Genomic DNA, 24,160 nt, shown 5'->3' with positions numbered 1-24,160 from the left:
CTGCTTTCTGTGATTTGGTTCTTAAGTAAAGCCAAATGAGGTTCATTTTGAGGCTTTTGAATAACTTGTGTAATACAAAGACTAAAATATACTCATCCAGTAATGTGATCACAGCACTGCTATGTTTTTGTGAACTATTTAGTAAGCATCTACTTGGTCATTTGAATTTTGTATCACTCAATGAGTAGTATCTGTATTGCTAATGATATTCTTTCATTCCCTAAAGAAATGGCTGAATTGTAATGCGTACCATTTGTTGAACCTGTTTGAACAAGATATCAGAAGAATATGGAAAGGACATGGAAATTTTCATGATCTCTTTCCCCGCAAAATTTTAAAACGTTAATCTTTTTGGGCTCTTAATGTCCATCTGGAATTTCATTCAAAGATCATGCCATCAAAATGACAGGGGTCACGTCTACCTCTGATAAAGCTCTTGACTCAGGTCCCAAAATATTTTTTCAATATACTTTCATTTGCAAATTTTTTGAGTATAAATATTATATTAAGTTCAGGAAATATATTTCTGTATTGTTAGGTAACTTTCCAGAAACAGTTGTAGGTACACTAAACAAAGAATTTATGCATGATTTGGGAACTTCAAGTGCATATAATTTTGAAATCTGCAGAACTGTTATTCATTGCTTAAAATATAGTTAATTAGTATTGTAAGAAAATCATGCTTCATGACAACTCATTATTATAAACAACATCTTTTTAACAAACATTTTTCATTTATTGCAGTAGTAGCATACCCTGAAAATACTGAAAACCTGTTGCACAAATTGACTTTTGTCTAAGTTGCGGCAGTCATCTGATTACACCTTAGGATAATGAGCATTTTGGCTAGGTGCGTCAGGGATCAAAGAAAGCCAATTTATTGACATCACACAGACAAACAAACAAACATACATAATCCGCTGATTCAGATTTCAAATATTTTGGTGACATGCAGTTTATGGCTTTCAATTCATACCATATTGATTGGTTCACGCACAGATGTGCATAATTGATCTTGTTTTGTTTTATGTCAGTCAACATCAGATACATCAAATGGTCCAGGACAACCAGCATCTTTTGGAAATGCCCCTCCCATGATTCCACCACCATTTGTAAGTATTGATGCAAGGTGGTGTTAGCTGCAGGTATTTTACTCTTTACTTTTATTTTGTAATATTAATGATAAATATATCCATGCTTTTTTTCTTAAGATGGGACCGCCAGGTATGCCACCACCTTTTCCACCTATGGGCATGCCACCTATTGGCCAGAGACCACCGAATATACCACCTTTGCCACCGAGTATGATGCCACCAATGATTCCTCCAATGGGTGGACCACCAATGGGACAGGTAACTTTTTTTGTGGCACACTGAATCATCCAATTTTGTGCTTTGGTTGGTCTGAAAATTCATTCATTCTTCTGCCCTAAAATAAAAATCTTTTAATCATTTTACCTATTTTATTATATTCTGAAGATGCCAGGAATGATACCTCCTCTGATGGCAGGAATGATGATGTCTCGTATGCCAGCTGCCCCCATACAAGCATCTGCACCTCCGGTAAAGCATCTTATTTTTTGTGTGTGGTATTTCTCAATACCCTCAAATATCAGAAGAAAAATAGAACAGGTTTTTTTGTTTCCATTCCATTACAATCCCCTTCTAAGTTGTATATCTTTTAAGTGAACACTTTGCCCACGTATTAAAGTATTAAATAAAATATCACCAAATATAGTTTGGCCATAGATTCATCTGACTCTTTGCAAATTTTTTTTTGCAGAAACAGTACATCTTCAGGTTACGTTTAAATGGGTGCGAGAAAGATTGGAACCATGGTTGGCGATAGCGCTGCTTGGAGGCATTATGCAAATGCCCTGAGTGACAGCTTCCCACTAATATTTCAATATTTGTTGACCCATAATGTCAAAGTCTTCATCTGAGTCCACTTAAAAATACAAAATTCTAGTCATAATCTATTTAAGCCATTGTGTATATTTCAAATAAGACATTTTTTGTAAAATTTGTGCAACTTTGCTCATATCTTATTCTTCATCTTTTTCAAAAAAATAAACAATATGAAACTAGTCAAAATGCAAAAATGGAACTAAGTGTCAGAAATTAGAAATAAAACAGAATGTTGGAAATTTGGTTTAGGCAACATCATTGGCAAAGGATAAATATTTCAAGTTAATTACCTTTCATCAGAATGTTAGCTCATTAATTTTGATGAAAGATTATCCCTGAAATATTAAATCTATTTCTTTTTCATAAAATACTGGCTAATCTTTATATTTCCAGCTTCCATTTTCTGCTTAGATTGAAATGAACATTTTTTAACAAGTTCCCATAGGATGAAAATCTCCTTATAATTTCCTTGTTAGTCTTCGATTTCTTTGTTATATATTCTTTCCTAAAAAAAGAAAAAAACTGAATAGTATGTGCTCATCTTTTGCTCAGTTCTACTCACAGAATTTATTTCTGAATAATTAAGATCTATTTTAATTGCTCATCAGTTAATACATCAGTTAATTTCTGGTGACATTGAAGCCAGAAATTTCCTCCAGGCAAGAACTGATTTCCTTCTTTTTCTCTTCTTTCCAATAGCACCTGTGATTCTGCATGTTATTTGAGTGCTGTGTGTTCACTGTGGCATCCTATGTGCATATTTGTTGTGTGGGCTGCTCTGGCTGCTAAAACAAGCAAAGTAGATTGGTTTTGTTTTCAGTCAACATTTGCTGCACATTGACGCTAGTAATGCCATTTTTAAATGCTTTGCTCCAAAGGGTATGCTCTTTCGACATTGCATGTATTTGACGGCGAGCAGGACGTGCCACGCAAAATGAAACGGATCAATCCTATGAGTACTGAATGGCTTTGTAACTTGTACACTGGTTATTTTTTTATAAACCTTACCATATAATTGGTACTTAAAAATCTATTGCTGCTGGATATTGCTACAAATTTGCAAGTATTTGGTGCTCTTTCGAATACCTTAAATCTGCAAGTATTTATAGGGAATTGAAGAACTTTAGCATGACCAGTACTTATGCACAAAACATTTATTTGTTTAAAAAAATAATACAATGTTGAAGATCAAAATGAACTGAAAAGTAAACGAAAGGTAGGGTGAGTGCTGGAAGGAGGGATATCAGGAAGTTGTATCCATGTAAGGAGTTCAAGGAAGCATTTTCTGTGAGGAACAATGTGAGACATTTGTGTTTCAATGTAAAAGCTGCACCTGCTGATCCCACACTTGCAGCCTTAGAATAACATGAGGGCTGTACTGCTATGACCGTGAACATCATCTGTTATATATTAAAATTATCTGAGCTGGAGATATTTGTAGCATGTCACAGTCTACTTCCATCTAGTATTATGGTGATCACTAAACACTATTCAAGCATATTTTGATACAATTTGCTCTCTAGCGAGAGCAACTGTGTAGTTTCACCAGGAGCATAGGCTTCCCTGTGGTTCAGGTGACATACACAGCTGTGGGTTGCTGGATATCAATTCTCACATATACACTAGCTTATTGTGTACCTGGTTTGTGACCACATGCTGGTCAGTGTCTGCTGTCAGGCATCCTGGCAGTGGTCATGATGCTTCTGCTGTGTCGTCTGCATAGAACAATTCAAAGTAGGTGGCAACAGAGTGATGAAGGTGATCAACTAAAGACACGGGTTCATGACTGCTGTGTGTGGCAATGCATATGTGGCAACGGCGCATACAAACAAATGTGACAGAGCATGTTAATGACTTTCCAAGATAATGCTTTTGCCACCCAAAGTATTGTGGAAGAGCTATACAGTAGAGCAGGTGTCACAATTTGTAGTAGTCTGCTGTATATGGCACTACGTTGCTGCCTTCAGAACTCAGATCTTGCCAGCAGCAATCAAGTGTGCAGCTGTGGAGCAGGATGAAGAAGAGGAAGAGAGTGAAGACGAACAAGGATGAGGCAACATAAAGGGATCCTTCCTAGCCAGTGAGTCTGTAAATCTAACCACGATGCCATGGAAAACACAACTCCAGTTCTCTGTCCTCTGACAATTATGTGCTGACAACCACAATGTATGCTTGGCTACAATACAAAAATAAACCCAATACAAAATAGATACTTCAAATCAACTTTATCAATAAAAGCTTGCCAAATTGCATTAAAATGTTAACTAATCTTTCGCATTCCCTTAATTCTTGTCTTCCGTGTGCCTTTCCTCGTCCTGATGTGGTTGGTTGAAAGCTACTGACTTTGCATCGAGGAGATTGCAGATAACTTTGAATAGTGACCTCTGACAGCACTGGGCCAATGGGCCTGGCTTTGCACTACTGCCTCTTAAGAGTGGAAGCAGTATCTGGCCTGGCAACATTAATGCCATAGATGCCATTGGATTGAATGAGGAAGGTAGAAAGAAAGTATTCCTTGAAGTTACTGTCATTGCCTTGGTGATAGTGGCTTAGCAATCCTAGCATTCTGTTGGTGGACAGATTACTGGGTTGTTTTGATGCTGAAAAATCCTCTTTGACTTCTGGTAACCAGATTTGTGATTATTACACAATAGCATTATAAACTTGTATGCTAAAATCCTGAGATCTCACTACACTCAGACATTATCTGACTCCTGTCTGTGTTTCAATGCATACAAGACATAAGCCAAAAAAAGGCTAACTTTTGTCAGGGTCCACAAGTATTGTAATGGAGTTGCTTAACAATTTCATGCTGGATAGGATAGGTGACAAACTGCATCAAGCCCTGTGTAAAGTTGGTGCTGGACTCTTCCATGCTCCTTGACATTGCACTCAGGCTTTCTGGCAGGCCTGACAATAGACAAACAGTTTTCTCTCAGCCAACAGGCCTGACAATAGACAAACAGTTTTCTCTCAGCCAGCAGTTTTAGGGTGCCCATTAGAGTGCTCATCTGAGTTCTCTACACTACAATTCTTTGCAGAGCTGGCACCCAAGCTTTCACTTTCATCTGCTCTGCCTGATCTCCATTTGAGTTTGGGTCTTATTGTGTATAGAGGCACCGACTGTTAAACTTTTAAATTACCTGCTGTGTTAGTATGTAAGTACTGTGTATATTAGCTGTTAACTTAACTGTCCTACTCTTGTCGAAGAACATGGGTCTTGAGTACAAGCCATCTCTGAGTTGTGAATACCCAACTTAAGGACATTTGTACATGTGAATGAGCTCTCATAATATTGTTCAATTCGGAAGTCTGACTTTCATTTGTCCTACATGAATAGCAGAACTAGTTTCCTCTCTTTACTTTTAGTAATTTTTATCAGTTGTATGTGTTTTGATGTCATTACAATAATATGGAAGTATGGTCATATTGAGTAATTTTTGTGTATTTTTCTACTTATGGACATCTGTAAAATTGGAACCTGTTCATTATTTAGGGGCCGTCTGAATGTTTAGGTTTAGAGTACCTTTAGCTTGTGCATTAAAATAGACTGAGGAGGAAGACAAGATTGAGGAGAAAGATGGTGTGTGCGGATTCTGACATCTTTGGGTTCAATTATATCACTGGCCATGATCATGTTAATGATTTCTGTAGTTACGGTAGTAACTCTCTTTAAGGGGCAAGGTGATACAACAGTTGATGTTGTGGTCACCAGTGACCTACAAGAGAGAGCGATTTGTCTGTGTGATGTCTGTTGAGGTTCAATAAGCTAGAGTGGATGTATGTATTGTGAAATATATGAATGCTTGTCATGAATGTTTATTTGCAGATCATTTGTAGATGAATGATGGGGAGTGTCTGACTCATGCAATTAATAAGGGTGATGATATTTAATATGCATATGCTGACCTTGGTGCCATTGAACTTCTAACTGCACAATTTGGTCTTCAGGGCTAAACACATGGCACTAACTGCCACGATTACCTTCTTCCATTGCTGTTCAAGGAGGGGCTCACCTCATTGAAAATATAGGACATCTTCCCTTCTTTATCTCTCTAGCTCGTACTTTCCGTATCAAAGCTTGCAGTTCAGTGTTTAAGCACCATGGTGCCTGCTGAGTGCTGTGTTTAAAGTCACAATAAGTTCCTGAATGTCCTCACTTCCTTCTTTCATGTTAATAGTCTCTACATGTATAATTTGCAAATCTTTCACTTTTTTTTGTAAACTTGCCCAATTCTTCTCACCCCATCCATGTTTTGCTTGCATTTCCTGTTCACATTCCCTTATGAGTTTTTCCTCATTTCCTTCCCCTCTTCGAGACATTCTTGATGCTTTTTCATCCTCCAACCCTCATCCATATCATTAGTTTGCTCCTTCTGCTTCTCAGTTATCCTTCCCACCATTCTTGTTACCAGTTCACCCCCCCCCCCAATTCTTCTCACGGGTTAGCACCAGCATCCCTATAATTTATTCAACCTCTACTTCCATATTTCTGGTTCTCCGCTTTACCGACACATACACTTTAGTATTGTCTGCTTCTCACCAATCCCTGTCCCACGTGGGTGTTTCCCTATCTCTCTAGTGTGTTTCTCCTCTTGTCCACCATCCCATCGATGCTTTGCCCTTCACAACTATCTTTCACCTGTTTCACCCTTCTCCACCATCTCTTTGCCTATTCCCTTCAATGCTGTTTCTTGCCTGTTTTATTCCCCATCCCAACCCCTGCAACCATCTCCTGCTTTCTGCACCCTACAAGCTGGTTTCTTTCATTCAATCCACATTGGCCCACCTCTCATCAGACTGTGCTGCCATTTCAGTTTTGAACTCATTTCATCCCTATTTTCCATATCTGTATCTTCTTGCATCACCCCCTTTCTTACTAACTCACTTGTTATCTTCGCTGTCAGTAAGTCATCTTTAGTTCTCTTGCAGTAAGTTGTTCACTGCAATCTTACTAGTTTGCTCTCCTGCTTTTTCCACTTTGTCTAACTTGCCTTGCCATACCCTCTGGTCTGTTTTCTGCCTGGATTCTTCCTTTTCCTTTTGCCTCTTTCTCTCTTGTTTTCTCACTTTTTCTTTCTTAACCTGCTGTATTTCCTCCTAAATGAAACTCTCTGCTTCTCTTTAATTTTGTCTTCCTTTGTATTTCTGCTGTTCATTTTTAGTGAATATCTCTCTTTATTTGGAATTCTTTCAATTGTGTCTCACTTTGTCATTTTCTCTCTTTTTCCTCTTGTTTAGTAGCATACTTTCTCCTTCCCCTTTTTATTTAACTCTTTGGTACTTCTATTACACCCAATTATTTTTTGTTTTTAACTTTTGTTTGTAATCATACAACACAATGTATTGACACAATTTTGTAATGTATATTTTGCTTGCAATTGCATAATTGGTTATGAATTAAATTTATATAATTTTTATATTAATATATTACTTTTATTTCAACAGCCAGGAGTGAGCACTACCGCTGCAGAAGTAACATCAGGCAAGTACTCTTATTTTAAATTTCTTTGGCAGTTTTTTCATGGTGTGGAAACTTGAATAACTTCAAAATATTAATTCATGGCAATGAAAACAAGAAATATTGCCTTTTGAATAAAACCTTGTGGTTTATCTGGAGAAAATAAACTTACCTGGGTGGCACAGTGGCGTAGTGGTTAGCACAACGCTTTACAGTACAGAGCACCCAGGTTCAATTTTCACCACTGCCTGTAAGGCGTTTGTACGTTCTCCACATCACCGCATGGGTTTCCTCCCAGTGCTTCAGTTTCGTCCCACAGTCCAAAGACGGTCTAGTTGGTAGGTTAATTGGTCATTGTAAATTGTCTCTTAAATTGTCCAGTGATAAATCAGACGATTGCTGGGTGGCATGGCTCGGAGAGCTGGAAGGGCCTATTCTGTGCTGTATCCCAATAAGTAATTCTTGCAGAGAGAAATAAAACAAATGTAAGGATGTTGTTCTAAATTTTGTTATGCAAACATCATCTTAATCTGAAATCTTTTGAACCTTTATTACTTTTGTAATTCAGATGTAGATTATATTCCATTTATGTATATCATTATAATCACTGGAAAATAATACTACACTAATTCTCCTTTGCACAGAAGCTTCCTTAGAAGAGAATGCTATGAAAATATTTGTACAAATATGTTATATGATGTATTTAAGCATAAATCACATAAAACATGTCATCATAACATAACTAAATGTTTGTTCTACCCAAACATTGTTTATTCTGATGGATTCTGATACCTTTTAATCTTTTTTCAGCTCCCTCAACCACAATTGTTCAGGTGAGTAGCTCTGCAAGAGTTCTGTTTCGTCCAACCCAAGTTAAATTCATTTTCATCCTATTAAAAACCATGTTGTTTATTGTTTTTCCTGGATTAATATAATTTCTGTAGTATAAGACCATAAGTTATAGGAGCAGAGGTAGGCCATTTGGCCCATTGAGTCTTCTCTGCCATTCAGTCATGGGCTGATCCAATTCTTCCAGTCATCCCCACTCCTCTGCCTTCTCTCATACCCTTTGATGCCCTGGCTAATCAAGAACCTATCTATCTCTGCCTTACATGCACCCAGTGACCTGGCCTCCACAGCCACTTGTGGCAACAAATTCCACAGATTTACCACCTTCTGACTAAAGTAATTTCTCCACATCTCTGTTCAATCCTGATGTTGTGCCCTCTTGTCCTAGACTCCCCTACCATGGGAAATAACTTTGCCGTATCTAATCTGTTAAACATTCGAATATTTCTATGAGATTCCCCCCCTCATTCTCCTGAACTCCAGGGAATACAGCCCAAGAGCTGCTAGACATTCCTTATACAGAAACCCTTTCATTTCTGGAATCATTTTTCTGAATCCTCTCCAATGTCAGTATATCCTTTCTAAAATAAGGAGCCCAAAACTGCACACAATACTCCAAGTGTGGGCTCATGAGTGCCTTATAGAGCCTCAACATCACATCCCTGCTCTTGCATTCTATACCTCTAGAAATGAATGCCAACATTTCATTTGTCTTCTTCACCACTGAATCAACCTGGAGGTTAACCTTTAGGTTATCCTGCACAAGGACTCCCAAGTCCCTTTGCATCTCTGCATTTTGAATTCTCTCCCCATCTAAATAATAGTCTGCCTGTTTCTTTCTTCCACCAAAGTGCATGACCATACACTTTCCAACATTGTATTTCATTTGCCACTTCTTTGCCCATTCCCCTAAACTATTCTAAGTCTCTCTGCAGGCGCTCTGTTTCCTCAACATTGCCTGCTTCTCCACCTGTCTTTGTATCATCGACAAATTTAGCCACAAATCCATTAATCCAATAGTCGAAATCATTGATAAATGTCATAAAAAGCAACGGTCCCAACACTGACCCCTGTGGAACTCCACTGGTAACCGGCAGCCAGCCAGAATAGGATCCCTTTATTCCCCACTCTCTGTTTTCTGCTGATCAGTCAATGCTCCACCCATGTTAGTAGCTTCACTGTAATTCCACGGGCTCTTAACTTGCTAAGCAGCCTCATGTGCAGCATCTTGTCAAAGGCCTTCTGAAAATCCAAGTACACCACATCTACTGCATCTCCGTTGTCTACCCAACTCTTAATTTCCTCAAAAAAAAATGCAGTTGGTTAGTCAGGCAGGATTTTCAGGAAACCATGCTGGCTTTGGCCTATCTTGTCATGTGCCTCTAGGTACTTCATTATCTCATCCCTAACAATTGATTCCAGCAACTTCCTAACCACTGATGTCAGCCTAACAGGTCTATAGTTTTCTTTCTGCTGCCTCCCACCCTTCTTAAATAGTGGAGTAACATTTGCAATTTTCCTGTCATCTGGTACAATGTCAGAATCTTAACAATTCTTGAAAGATCATTGTTAATCCTTCGCAATCTCTCCAGCTACTTCCTTCAGAACTCGAGGGTGCATTCCATCAGGTCCAAGAGATTTATCCACCCTCAGATCATTAAGCTTCCTGAGGACCTTCTCAGTCGTAATTTTCACTGCACCTACCTCACTTCCCTGACACTCCTGAATGTCTGGTATACTGCATATGTCTTCCACTGTGAAGACCCGATGCAAAATATGCACTCAGTTCCTCTGCCATCTCTGCGCCTCTCATTACAATATCTCCAGTGTCATTTTCTATTGGTCCTATATCTACCCTCAACCCTCTTTTAACCTTTATATATTTTTAAAAAAACGCTTTTAGTACCTTCTTTGATATTAGTCACCAGCTTCCTTTTGTAATTCATCTTTTCCTTCCTAATGACCTTCTTAGTTTCCTTCTGCAAGTTTTTAAGCTTCCCAATCCTATATCTTCCCACTAGCTTTGGCTTCCTTGTATGTCCTCTCTGTTGCTTTTATTTTGGCACTTGTCGGCCACGGTAGTGTCCTTCCATTTGAAATTTTCTTTGTATTTGGAATGTATCTGTCTTGCTCCAGCCATTGCTGCTCTGCTGTCCTTCCTGCAAATGTCCCTTTCCATTCAACTTTGGCCAGTTCCCCTCTCATACAATTGTAGTTTCCTTTATTCCACTGAAATACCGACACATTGGAATTTAGTTTCTCCTTCTCAAATTTCAAAGTGAACTCAATTATATTGTCATCAAAGTTGCTGGTGAACGCAGCAGGCCAGGCAGCATCTGTAGGAAGAGGTGCAGTCGACGTTTCAGGCCGAGACCCTTCGTCAGGACTAACAAAGTCCTGACAAAGGGTCTCGGCCTGAAACGTCGACTGCACTTCTTCCTACAGATGCTGCCTGGCCTGCTGCGTTCACCAGCAACTTTGATGTGTGTTGCTTGAATTTCCAGCATCTGCAGAATTCCTGTTGTTTTCAATTATATTGTGATCACTGTTCCCTAAGGGTTCCTTTACCTTAAGCTCTCTTATCACCTCTGGATCATTGCACAACACCCAATTCTGCACGGCCGATCTCCTAGTGAGCTCCACAACAAGCTGTTCTAAAAAGCCATCCCTTAGACATTCTACAAATTCTCTGTCTTGAAGTTCAGTACTGGCCTGGTTTTCCCAATCCACTTTCATGTTAAAATCCCCAACGATTATCATGACATTTGCCTTCTGACATGCCTTTTCTGTCTTCTGCTGTAATTTGTAATCCACATCCCGGCTGCTGTTCGGAGGCCTGTATACAACTGCCATTAGGGTCCTCTTACCCTTGCCATTTCTTAACTCAGCCCATAGACACTCTAAACCTTCCAATCTTGTATCCTATATAAAATGTTCAAAGTAAATGTTCCTGGCCTCCTGTCAGTTTCACTTTCCTCCTCTAACCTTTCTCATTAACAAGGCATTCTCTGCATATTTTTTATTCTTTTTTGAGCCATTCTCTGTAAAATCTGGAGACAGTTGTGCTTGAAAATCCCAAGAGATCAGCAGGTTTTGAGATACTCAAACCCCATCTTCCACCAGCAATCATTCCACGATCAAAGTCACTTAGTTCACTTTTCTTCTCCATTCTGATGTTTGGTCTGAACCATGTCTGCATGCTTTTTATGTATTGAGTTGCTGCCATATGATCAGCTGATTAGATATTTGCATTAACAAGCGGGTATATAGGTCTGGGTGTTTTTAAAAATTATTTTTCAGACCATTTTCTGTAAACCCTAGAGACTGTTGTGCTTGAAAATCCCTAGAGATCAAAGTAGAGGATAGCCAATGTTGTTTCACTGTTTAAGAAAGGTTCCAAACATAAACCTGAAGATTATAGACCGGTGAACTTGACATCATTAGTGGGAAAGTTATTGGAAGGTTTTCTAAGGGACTGGATATATAAGTATTTGGATGGATAATGGCTGATTAGAAATAGTCAGCATGACTTCATGCGTGGTAGACCTAAGCAATCTTTTAGTCACCTACCTACAGGGAATATGTAAATGAGTTTGAAAGAGTACAGAGAAAATTTCAGAGGTATTGCTGGGTCAGGAGGACCCGAGTTGTATGGAAAAATTGAATAGGTCAGGACTTTATTCCTGGGAACGTGGAAGATTGAGAGGAGATTGATATGAGGTGTACAAAATTATCAGGGGTATAGATAGGGTAAATGCAAGTAGGCTTTTTCCACTGTGGTTGGGTGGAACTACAACTAGAGATCATGGGTTAAGGGTGAAAGATGAAATGTTTAATGGAAACATGAGGGGAAACTTCTTCACTCAGAGGGTTGTGAGAGTGTGGAACGAGATGCCTGCACAGGTAGTGCACGTGAGCTTGATTTCTACATTTAAGAGAGGTTTGGATAGGTACATGGAAGGTAGGGGTATGGAAGGCTATAGTCTGGTGTAGGTAGTTTAAATGGTTTGGCATGGACTAGATGGGTCAGCGGGTTTTTTTCTATGACTAACATGGCCACGGAGTGTATCTGTTACCATTGACTACCTTGAGATTCATTTTCTTGCAGGCATATAAAGAAAAATAAAGGAATGCAATGAAGTTTATGAAAAACTATACATAAGCAAATAATGACAAAGAAACAATGTGCAAAGAAGACATTGTGCAAAAAATACTAACGATATGAATTGTACAAAGTTTTTGAAAGTAAATCTGAGGGTTGTTGAATCAGTTCAGTTGTTATGGTGAATGAAGTTACCTATGTTTCAAGTGAAATAACTGCTCCTGAACCTGGTAGCGTGGGACCTAAAGTTCCTGTGTCTCATGCCCGATGGTAGTAGTGAGAGGAAAGCAAGGCCTGGATGGAGGGGGTCCTTGATAATGAATGTTCCTTTCTTGTGGCTGTGCAGTCAGTAGTGGGGAGGGTTTAGCCTGTGATGGACCGGGCTCTGTCCACCTCTTTGTGAAAGAATTAACAAATAAACATTATGCTTTAGATTAAATTTTCTGTATCGCTTACAAAGGTTTTAAAATTGAAAATGTTATTGGCGATCAAAGGAAATATCTATTACTGGTATAGCAAGAAATTTAATTGAATTGATTTATCCTTCACATACATTTTTCCTAAATTGGAGGTTTTCTTTCTTCTTATGATTATTTGATCTATTGGAAAACTAAAGTATCTGATGTTTTTTTCAGGCTGCAAATCCAACCGTTTCAAGTGGTCAACAAATTTCAACTGGAAATGAATCATCAGGAGAAGAGCAGCCTAAGAAGGTATTACATTGCGAATGCATTCATTTACCTTAAACCGTATGTTAAAAACAGAAATGCTGGTCAGTTAAGGTTTCCTTTTGAGGAATCAAAAATCCAAAATTTATTTCTTGCCTTCAACTAAATTGATCGAACATTTTCAGCCAGAAAGTATGTTAAAAGCAGCATTGATTATATATATCTTTTAATAAGTTAAAAGCAGCAAGAACTTGTTTATCTTTTAAATACTTGGTGATATAAAGGACTTCACAGTGTAAGTTGTTTTTCTCGAGTAAATTCCAGAGGAGGGCAGCATTTGAGTTAGGTTTAGGGCACACGGTGAGAGAATCCGTACCTGCCTGATGCTTCCTCATGACTTGTGTCAGATACATCTGTACGAGATATTATTAATTGCTGACTATTGCTTGTTTTTTTTACTGTGGTAAAGCCTGTCAATTTTTTTGAGTTGCCAATAAAATGGGATGACTTCAGAAACTAGAAACTTTAAGCCAGATATAACTGAGGCATTTGGCCTAAAGACATTGCACTGTACTTTCTAAGCTCAACTTGGCATATTACTCACTTCTTCATTATTATCAAATTGGGTGAGTAATTCTAGTTCAATAGCGTATGAAGAGTCTGTCAGGAGCAGCAGACATATCTAAAGCTCTACGTAAACACAAAATAATCTGCAGATGCTGGGGTCAAAGCAACACTCACAACATGCTGGAGGAACTCAGCAGCTTGGGCAGCATCTGTGGAAAAGATCGGCCGACGTTTCGGGCTTCGTCAGGACTGTAGAGGGAAGGGACAGAGGCCCTATAAAGAAGGTGGGAGGAGGGTGGGAAGGAGACGGCTGGTAGGTTCCAGGTGAAAAACCAGTAAGGGGAAAGATAAAGGGGTGGGGGAGGGGAGGCAGGGAGGTGATAGGCAGGAAAGGTGAAGAAGGAATAGGGGAAAACACAGTGGGTAGTAGAAGGAGGCGGAACCATGAGGGAGGTGATAGGCAGCTGGGGGAGGGGGCAGAGTGACATAGGGATACAGGAAGGGAGGGGGGGGGAATTACCAGAAGTTGGAGAATTCTATGTTCAGACCAAGGGGCTGGAGACTACCTAGACGGTATATGAGGTGTTACATAGAAACATAGAAAATAGGTGCAGGAGTAGGCCATTCGGCCCTTCGAGCCTGCACCGCCATTCAGTATGATCATGGCTGATCATCCAACTCAGAACCCTGCACCAGCCTTCCCTCCATACCCCCTGATCCCTTTAGCCACAAGGGCCATATCTAACTCCCTCTTAAATATAGCCAATGAACTGGCCTCAACTGTTTCCTGTGGCAGAGAATTCCACAGATTCACCACTCTCTGTGTGAAGAAGTTTTTCCTAATCTCGGTCCTAAAAGGCTTCCCCTTTATCCTCAAACTGTGACCCCTTGTTCTGGACTTCCCCAACATCGGGAACAATCTTCCTGCATCTAGCCTGTCCAATCCCTTTAGGATTTTATACATTTCAATCAGATCCCCCCTCAATCTTCTAAATTCCAACGAGTATAAACCTAGTTCATCTAGTCTTTCATCATATGAAAGTCCTGCCATCCCAGGAATCAATCTGGTGAACCTTCTTTGTACTCCCTCTATGGCAAGGATGTCTTTCCTCAGATTAGGGGACCAAAACTGCACACAATACTCCAGGTGTGGTCTCACCAAGGCCTTGTACAACTGCAGTAGTACCTCCCTGCTCCTGTACTCGAATCCTCTCGCTATAAATGCCAGCATACCATTCGCCTTTTTCACCGCCTGCTGTACCTGCATGCCCACTTTCAATGACTGGTGTATAATGACACCCAGGTCTCGTTGCACCTCCCCTTTCCCTAATCGGCCACCATTCAGATAATAATCTGTTTTCCTATTTTTGCCACCAAAGTGGATAACCTCACATTTATCCACATTAAATTGCATCTGCCATGAATTTGCCCACTCACCTAACCTATCCAAGTCACCCTGCATCCTCTTAGCATCCTCCTCACAGCTAACACTGCCGCCCAGCTTCGTGTTATCCGTAAACTTGGAGATGCTGCATTTAATTCCCTCATCCAAGTCATTAATATATATTGTAAACAACCGGGGTCCCAGCACTGAGCCTTGCGGTACCCCACTAGTCACCGCCTGCCATTCTGAAAAGGTCCCGTTTATTCCCACTCTTTGCTTCCTGTCTGCCAACCAATTGCTTCTCCAACCTGAGTTTAGCCTCATCATGGCAGTACAGGAGGCCATGTATGGACATATCCGAATGGGAGTGGGAAGCAGAGTTGAACTGAGTGGCTACTGGGAGCCACCATCTGTGGCGGACGGAGCGGAGGTACTCGACGAAGTGGTCCCCCCAGGACTGTTTGGGGCCTGAATGGTGGCAAGAGAGGAGGTGTAGGGACAGGTGTAGCACTTGCGCTTACAGGGATAAGTGCCGGGTGGGTGATCCGTGCTAAGGGACGTGTGGACCGGGGAGCCGCGGAGGGACCGATCCCTGCGGAAAGCAGAGAGGGGTGGAGAGGGAAAGATGTGCTTAGTGGTGGGGTCCTGTTGAAAGTGGCGGAAGTTGTGGAGGATAATGTGCTGGATCCAGAGGCTGGTGGGGTGGTAGGTGAGGACAAGGGGAACTCTGCCTCTTTTGTGCTGGCGGGAGGATGGGGTGAGAGCCAAAGTGCGGGAAATGGAGGAGATGCGGGTGAGGGCATCACACGATCCTTAAAGAAAGAGGACATTTGAGATGTCCTGGAATAGAAAGCCTCATCCTCGGAGCAGATGCGGAGGAGACAGAGGAACTGGGAACAGGGAATGGCATTTTTGCATGTGGCGGGGTGAGAAGAGGTATAGTTGAGGTAGTTATGAGAGTCAGTGGGCTAAAGCTAAATCTAAAGCTCTTTTGTAATAGGTTTCAAACTGGAGTGGCAGGTGGATGGGAACCACAGCAGCAGGGCAGCAAGTATTGGGTTGAGAGCAAGAGGTATGTTGTGACAAGTAACCCTGGTCAAGTACCCACTTGGAGTACTGTGCTCATTTCTGGTCACCTCACGGCAGGAAGGATGTGGAAACTATAGAAAGGGTGCAGAGGAGATTTACAAGGATGTTGCCTGGATTGGGGAGCATGCCTTATGAGAATAGGTTGAGTGAACTCAGCCTTTTCTCCTTGGAGTGGCAGAGGATGAGAGGTGACCTGATAGAGGTGTATAAAATGATTGTGTGGATAGTCAGAGGCTTTTTCCCAGGGCTGAAATGACTAACACGAGAGGGCACAGTTTTAAAGTGCTTGGAAGTAGGTACAGAGGAGTTGTCAGGTGGAAGTTTTTTATACAGAGAGTGGTGAGCGTGTGGAATGGGCTGCCAGCAATGGTGGTGGAGGCGGATACGATAGGGTCTCTTAAGAGACTCCTGGATAGGTACGTGGAGCTTAGAAAAATAGAGGGCTGTGGGTAACCCTTGGTAATTTCTAAGGTAAGGACATGTTCAGCACAGCATTGTGGGCCAAAGGGCCTGTATTGTGCTGTAAGTTTTCTATGTTTCTAAGTAAGACTGAAAGGAAGGCATAAACATGGTGCAGTTGATGGGCTGAAATGTATATACTTATGTGAAATGTCACAGCAGTGGTCAGAGAGGATACACTGAAGGGCTGGTCCACAAAGGCAGTTTGTTTAGAGCTTTGAAATAAGAGAGGTTAGGTTACGTTGATGGGATTATACTATAAGCTCCCCAATAGTATCAGAATCGAGTTTATTATCTCTGATGTACGTTACGAGATTTGTTGCCTTTGCAGTAGCATTACAGTGCAATACATAAAAATACTGTTACAATTAAAAGTAAAATAAACAGTGGAAAAGAGGAATAATAAGTTACTGTTTATGGGTTCATGGACTGTTCAGGAATCTGATGGCAGAAGGGAAGAAGCTGTTGGTTGTGTGTTGTCAGGCTTTTGTACCTCGTCGCTGTTGAAAAGAGGGTATGCACTGAATAGTAATAATCCTTAATGATGCATGCCACCTTTTGCAAATGTTCTCAGTGGTAGGGAGACTTGCAGCTGTGATGGAGCTGGCTGAGTCTATAACCCTCTGACGACTTTCGTTCTGAGCATTGGAGCCTCCATACAAGGTAGTAATGGAACCATTCACAATGCTCCACAGTACAGCTGTAGAAATCGGAGTTCTGCATTTGTTCTGCTGAGAAGTAGAGGACAGATATGTAGACAGATTTTGGAAAGCTGCAGGAGCATCAGGGTTGTCATAGTGAAGTTCTTTAACTTGCTCAGTCTTCGATGGAACCTCCTCAATATTTACTGACAAGAAGGAATTGGAGGATAAAGGCAGAATGGGGCATGCTAATGTGCTGGGACATTTTGAGATTATAATGGAGGTAATGCTGGGTCTTTGAAAAGCATTAATTTGGATAAGACCCCAGGGCCTGATGACAGATACCCAGTATATTGAAAGAAGCAAGGGAGGAGATTGCTGGGTCTTTGACAATGATCTTTGCATCCCCAACAGCAACAGATGAGTACAAATTAAATTTATCCTCAAAGTACATATATGTCACCATTTACAACCTTGAGATTCATTTTCTTGAGTGCACAGTCAATAAATCCATGATAGAATAATAATCATAATGGAATCAATGGAAGACCGCACCAACATTGGGTGTTCAACCAGTGTGGAAAAGACAACAAACTGTTAATTCAAAATGAAATAATAATAATAAGTTAGCAATAAATATCGAGAACATTAGAGGAAGAGTCCTTGAAAGTGAGTCCATTGGTTGTGGGAACATTTCAATGATGGGGCAAGTGACATTATCCCCTTTGGTTCAAGAGCCTGATGGTTGCGGGGTAATATCCGTTCTTGAACCTGGTGGTGGAAGTCCTGAAGTTCCTGTACCTTCTTGCTGATGGCAGCAGTGAGAAGAGAGCATGGCTTGGGTGGTAGGGGTCCCTGAAGATGGATGCTGCTTTCTGTGATTGCGCTTCATGTAGATATGTTCAATGGTTGGGAGGGCTTTACCCGTTGATGGACTGGGCCATATTCACTACTACCAGTAACATTTTCTGTTTAAGGACATTGGTGTTTCCATACCAGGCTATGACACAGCCAGTCACCATACTCTCCACTACACACCTGTAGAAGTCTTGTCAAAATTTTGGATGTCATGCTGAATCTTCTCACACTCCTGAAGAAGTTGAGACGCTGCCGTGCTTTCTTCCTAATTCCACTTAATGTGCTGGGCTCAGCGCAAGTTCTCTGAAATCATAGCACCAAGGAATTTAAAGTTGCTGACCTGCTTCAGCTCTGCTCCTCCAATGAGGACTCGCTCGTGGACCTCTGGTTTCTACCTCCTGTAGTCAATAATCAGCTCCTTGGTCTCGCTGATATTGAGTGAGGTATTGTTGTGGCACCACTCAGGCAGATTTTCGTTCTCTCTCCTATATGCTGATTCATCACACAAAATACAATAAGCCTCCTGGTGGTGCAGTGGCATCAGCACCAGACTTCGAGATGAGAGGGCCTGTGCTCAAATCTGGCTGGCTCCTTGCACACTCCATCTGTGCTGGGTTGAGTGTCGAGATTGTAACTCAGCTTCGTAAAAAGCAGATAAAAGGCTAAAGAAACCAATGTGGCCAATGCACCACAGGCTGTGAAAAGGATTAACATCAGCTAAATATAATAGAGGCAGACAGAAAATAGATACGTGGTTCCTACACTACCAATAAGTAGTATAACTTCTGACTCCTCTTCTCTACCTGCGCCCCCTCACCTGAGATTGCTGTGGAACTGTTCTAAGATGAAGTGGAGGGCAACACATTCCATGGGTATATATTACACGTCCACAGGATATCCTGTCTGTTGCCCTGACCAATGAGTTCCCTGTCATTACTGAACTCTTCTTCCCCCGCCCCAAATGTTTGAGCCACAGAGCCAGACTCAGTGCAAGAAATCTGGTCAATACAGCTTTCCCTTGTTAGGTCATCTCTCCCCCCCCCCCCCACCAAAAAAGTATCCAACGTGGTATACCTATTCCCTTGCCCTTTCCTGACAGTTACCTAGCTACCTTTCTCCGGCAACTTAGGAGTGGCTACCTCCCTGTAGCTCCTATTTATCACCTCTTCATTCTCACCTAAAGAGTGAAGGTCATCCACCTGCATCTATAGCTCCCTGACACGGTTTGTAGGGAGCTGTAGCTGGATGCACTTCATGCAGATGTAGTTATCAGGGAGACTGGAGGTCTCTCTGAGTTCCCACGTCTGACATAAGAGCACACAGCTGACCCTGGACCCAGTCTCACTGCACTTACCAGCAACTTGCCTGTTCAAATGAGCCCTTCAAACCCGCTGGTCCACTCACACAATGGCCACTGCACTTAAACCTAACTTCTTTTTATTGGTACCAACTCCAGTCATCCCCTGAACTCGCTTCACCATTGTTTTGCCCCTTCTCTGTTTGTGTTGATAATTTAACACAATTTCTTCAGTAAAGGTACGTTTAGTGATGTTTTTTGTTGGATTTCTTAGCTTTTGACTACCAGAAGCTGTCGCTTATGTTTGGTAGCACTGTCTTTTGGGGTCAAATGAAAGAAGAAAGTACACAGTTAATTGTAGACCTGTTACTAGCACTGAGTTACCGAGGGATCTAGGGGTCCAGGTCCATTGTTCACTGAAAGCAGCTAAGCAGCAGTTGATATAGTGATAAAGAAGTTGTCAGAATCAGTTTTATTATCACTGACTGTTAGATACACGGGTTATGACCAAAGGAATTGTAGCTGGAGTCACTTAGCACTTTAATGCGAGGGTGTTTATCAGGTGCGCCAAAAATCAAACTTATCAAAATTAGCAAAAACAGTCAAAACTACCATTAGCAAAAACAGAGGTAGCATTCATTGTATTTTTACATTAGCTTGCATTACATTTCTGTACTGTGTTAAGCATAATGTTCAGGCAAAAGTACAGAATTTGGATAAAATAATGTCCATTGTCATCAACTAAAAGCTTATTTTACTAACCTATATTTTTTCCTGGGTACATATTTCTAGTAACTTTGGAAGATCGTGTTTGTTATATGTTGTGTGTATTTACATTATTATTTTTAACTTGATTTCATTCTCTTTCAGAAGTCCGTATGGACTGAACACAAATCTCCAGATGGGAGGACCTATTTCTATAACTCTGAAACAAAACAATCCACATGGGAGAAGCCGGATGAGTTGAAATCGCATGCAGAGGTGTGAACTGATGACTTGGATATAACAAATATAGGAAATAGGCCCTAGAGCATAAACTTTTAGATACCTTATCTTTGTTTGTTCAGTATTGGAGTAATCTGCAGGATTCCCCTTTGTACTATAATTTTATTGTCATGTATATATAATGAACTAAAACATGTTTGAGTAGTTATACTTTAATTCTTTTTATTACAAAGTATTTATTTTGTAAGACTATTGTGCAAGTCAGGATATTAATGTGATATTTTTTTAAATATTTCAAGCAATTGCTATCAAAATGTCCATGGAAAGAATACAAGTCAGATACAGGGAAGCCCTATTATTACAATTCTCAAACAAAAGAATCTCGATGGACTAAACCCAAAGAATTGGAAGAGCTGGAAGGTAAAAAACTTAATAGTTTCTCTGAAAGCTGCGTCATGTTTTAAACTTTCTCTTTAAACATTTTTAATTGAATTGTGATTTGCATCCAAAATATACCAAATGTCAGAGTGATTATTGCAAAATCAAAAGTTCCAAGTGCTTGATATCTCAAATAAACAGAAAATTCTAGAAATCCTCAGCAGGTTAAGCAGCATCTTTGGAAAGAGAAAAACAAGTGTTTGTATTTCATGTGCACCCTTTCATCAGAAGTGAAAATAGTTAAAGGTAAAAAAAAATAAGATGCAAAGAATGGGGGCAAATGGGGAATGAACAAAAAGTGAGGTGTTTAACGTAAATAGATGATTAATAAAATGCACAGAGCAGTAAAGAAAAAGAAATAAAAGAAACAGGCAAAAGTGTGATATACAAATGCAGAAATTGCTAACAATATGCAAGGTCCTCAAGGCTCAAATGAACCTGGTCAGAAGATTTGTATTGGATTGGTGTTTTCAAGGATAGTAAGGTTGTTATGTGAGGATAAGATAAGTGGACAGACTGTGTTTTACAGAGATTAGAAGAATAAAAAATCTCAACAAAATTGTTAAACAGCTCAACAGACAATGCAGGGAGGATATTTCCACCATTTGATGAATATATGCTGATGTCACAATTTCAAAATGAATTCCATTGAGTAAATCTCTTCCCAGTTGGACAGTGCTGAATCTTTCGAATTCTCTACTTGCAGGGCTTCAGGGGCTCAATCATTGATCTTATTCGTAATACAGATTGCTAGATATGAAACGATATGGTTGATGGTGTCTGGAAATAAATGTGATGAATGGTAGAGCAAGCTCTAAGGACCAAAAAGGCTTATTTCTTTTCTTATTTCCTAAGTTGTTTTCTGAAAACTAATCAACATTTCATTTCTCCAATACAAAGGAACAACTGCTTTGTGAATAGAGATTAATTGCTGCTCCCCTTAGAAGGGGTGCTAGATTTAATGCTCTATTGAATTTGTTGGGGTTAATTGATCTAGCCTCATGAGAACTATTGCTTCCGGTAAATATAGAGATCCTCCTCCTTAATGAAGGAATCCTGGTTTCTGGTTCCCATCATCTTTGTATCCAGAGAATTTCTTTAAGGCATTTCTCAGTCTGTGTTTTAGAGGCTACATGTTTGTATTCTTCCGGACTTTTTTGGGGATATCTAAACACTTCAATATTTTGTTCCTCAGACTGTTTGTAAAAGCAAATTCTGAAAATGAGCTTGATTAAATTTTTGATAACTGGAACTAGAATTGATTATTCTGTCAAGGCAGTTAAGAGATGAAAATATCCCAGTTTGTAAATGGGGCTTTTTATGTCCCTGTAAAAACCAGCCGAGGCAGCGTGTTGTGTCCTTGAGCAAGGCACTTAATCACACAGTGCTCTGAGACGACACTGGTGCCAAGCTGTATGGGTCCTAATGCCCTTCCCTTGGATAACATCAGTGTCGTGGAGAGGGGAGGCTTGCAGCAGAGGCAACTGCCGGTCTTCCATACAATCTTGCCCAGGCCTGCGCCCTGAGAGTGAAGACTTTCCAGGCGCAGGTCCATGGTCTCGCAAGACTAACGGATGCCTTTAAAAAAGACCAGCTATTGTGCTGTAGGGAAGTGCTTTAATTTGTTTATATTAATCGTTGAATCTTTCTGTCTTGGTAAGGTTAATTATAAAATTGGCCTTTGGTAGCTCAAACCAGTGTTGAATAGGATTGAAATAGAGATGTCATTGATGGAGTGAGCATTGAATTTTTGGAAGTAAGGATAGCTTGGGTACCTTATGTAATATGTAAAATGAGAATATTGTTTCAAATCACGAGCAGGTTCTGAATTTTGTTTCGATTATTATGCTAAATTCATCAAAAGAAGATTGTTTGCTCAACTGTAAAAAGCATTGACAGTTGCCGTTGGCAGTGATTTGCAGACATGTTCATATGCACATAGTTTATTCTCTGAAGTAATAAGGTTGTAGCTGTTTGTACTTCAAAAAGTTTTCAGTTAGAAGTTAATCAGATGCTAATTTTGTTTTTATGCAGAAATGATCAAAGCTGAAGAAGAAAATGGGTATGTTCTACACTTTATTATTATTTCCAAAAATCAGTGGTATTGGAAATTGAATTTTGAATCTGACTTTTTTGAAAATATGCAAAGGAGGTAGTATTTGTTTATGGCTGAAATTCTTAGGAAATCATACTGAAGGTTTACATTGTATGGTTTCTCTAAATATGTATTTATTTTCTGCATTTGAAGTCTTAGGTTCTAAGAAATGATGGACTGTTTTTAAATTACTTACAATATTAGCCAAATGGAAAAAGTGCTCAAGTAGAATTACACAGATCCTTTTGCAGGACTTGGAAAGCATTTCAGTGCTTTATTAGATACAAGTGAAATCGCTTTATTTAGTGTTTATACTGAAACCAGGCAACATTAACCAGTTTTGACAGAAAATCTGTATAAAAAAAAAACAATAGATTAAATATCCTAATGTGAAAATGTAAAGAAAATTCAAAGAATTCTAGTAATTTTTTTGGCAGTATAGTATGAGGAATGCAAACAGTAATTGACCCCTACCAAAATATATATTTTTTACAGCAGTTATGGGCAGGATATCCATCCACCACACAATGAATTGTGGCTTGAACATGTGCCACAAGGTGATGGCTGGATCTGCTGAACTCCCAGATAAGTTAGACAGGATGAATGCCATGACACTTGCTGGTCATCAATACCTGTAGAAAGCAGGCCATGGGACTAGACTTTGAGGAAACTAACAAAATTGTGAAAGCCAAACTGCTCTCTTCTCATATCCTCCATTTACACTCTGTCATCCTCATTATCAGTGTTTCAAGTTTATAGGCAAGGTCTAATGCTCGAATGCCGTTCATAAATATAGATGAATAAGAATATTACTAGGTTTAATCAAGACAATTTATTTTTGATGACTGAAAACTAAAACATCGTAAGGCATGAGAGCAGACAAATGAAAGCATTAACTTCAGAGTTGGTAGTGAAGATGAACTATGACCTTTAATGTACTCTATTTACTTATTTATGGACTATTTAATATTTTGTAAGATTTTGGCTCATCTAGGAGTTGTTGCAGAATAAGGTAAACTGCATGCTAATGCAGTGTTTGGATTAAAATTAACCAGGCATTGTCCTAAATTTTAATTTATATTACTGTATGTACACCATTGAGATAAAAAAAATAAAATAACATGCTAAGTTAACAGCTACATACTTTTTGATCTGATAGGACATATTTTTCCTATGTTCATTCCTGTCATTTCCAAAAGGCAAGCAGCTACGATGTACAGTGTGATCAAGGTTGCAGTGGAAGAATTTTAAATGCAGATGATGATTTCACTACATTTTCCATGGAATTACACGTCCACTTTTATCATATATAATTATCAAATGATAGTTCAGAAATGTTTTAACTTTTTATTATTCCGATGCAATGCTTCTGTATGTATTTATTTTTAAAATATTTTCAT

General features: G+C 39.8%; 1 protein-coding gene across 5 annotated transcripts in view; it reads left to right on the top strand.

Moving 5' to 3' along the window:
- Positions 1–24,160, top strand: part of prpf40a (PRP40 pre-mRNA processing factor 40 homolog A) — an 85,201-nt gene that overhangs the window by 3,802 nt on the left and 57,239 nt on the right. For 3 of the 5 annotated variants that reach the window (XM_063052264.1, XM_063052262.1, XM_063052261.1), the window contains exons 2-10: positions 1,035–1,112; positions 1,212–1,352; positions 1,479–1,562; positions 7,356–7,392; positions 8,179–8,201; positions 12,955–13,032; positions 20,153–20,263; positions 20,527–20,647; positions 22,700–22,727. In XM_063052264.1, coding sequence (XP_062908334.1) covers positions 1,035–1,112; positions 1,212–1,352; positions 1,479–1,562; positions 7,356–7,392; positions 8,179–8,201; positions 12,955–13,032; positions 20,153–20,263; positions 20,527–20,647; positions 22,700–22,727 — 701 coding nt within the window. The remainder of the gene's footprint in view (positions 1–1,034; positions 1,113–1,211; positions 1,353–1,478; positions 1,563–7,355; positions 7,393–8,178; positions 8,202–12,954; positions 13,033–20,152; positions 20,264–20,526; positions 20,648–22,699; positions 22,728–24,160) is intronic. The other 2 variants (XM_063052263.1, XM_063052265.1) reach the window with 2 other exon arrangements.

The sequence above is a fragment of the Mobula hypostoma genome, chromosome 6 (assembly GCF_963921235.1).
Source record: "Mobula hypostoma chromosome 6, sMobHyp1.1, whole genome shotgun sequence".
NCBI lineage: Eukaryota > Metazoa > Chordata > Chondrichthyes > Myliobatiformes > Myliobatidae > Mobula > Mobula hypostoma.
The sequence above is the reverse complement of the archived record's forward strand: the minus strand, read 5'-3'. Positions and strand labels throughout refer to the sequence as shown.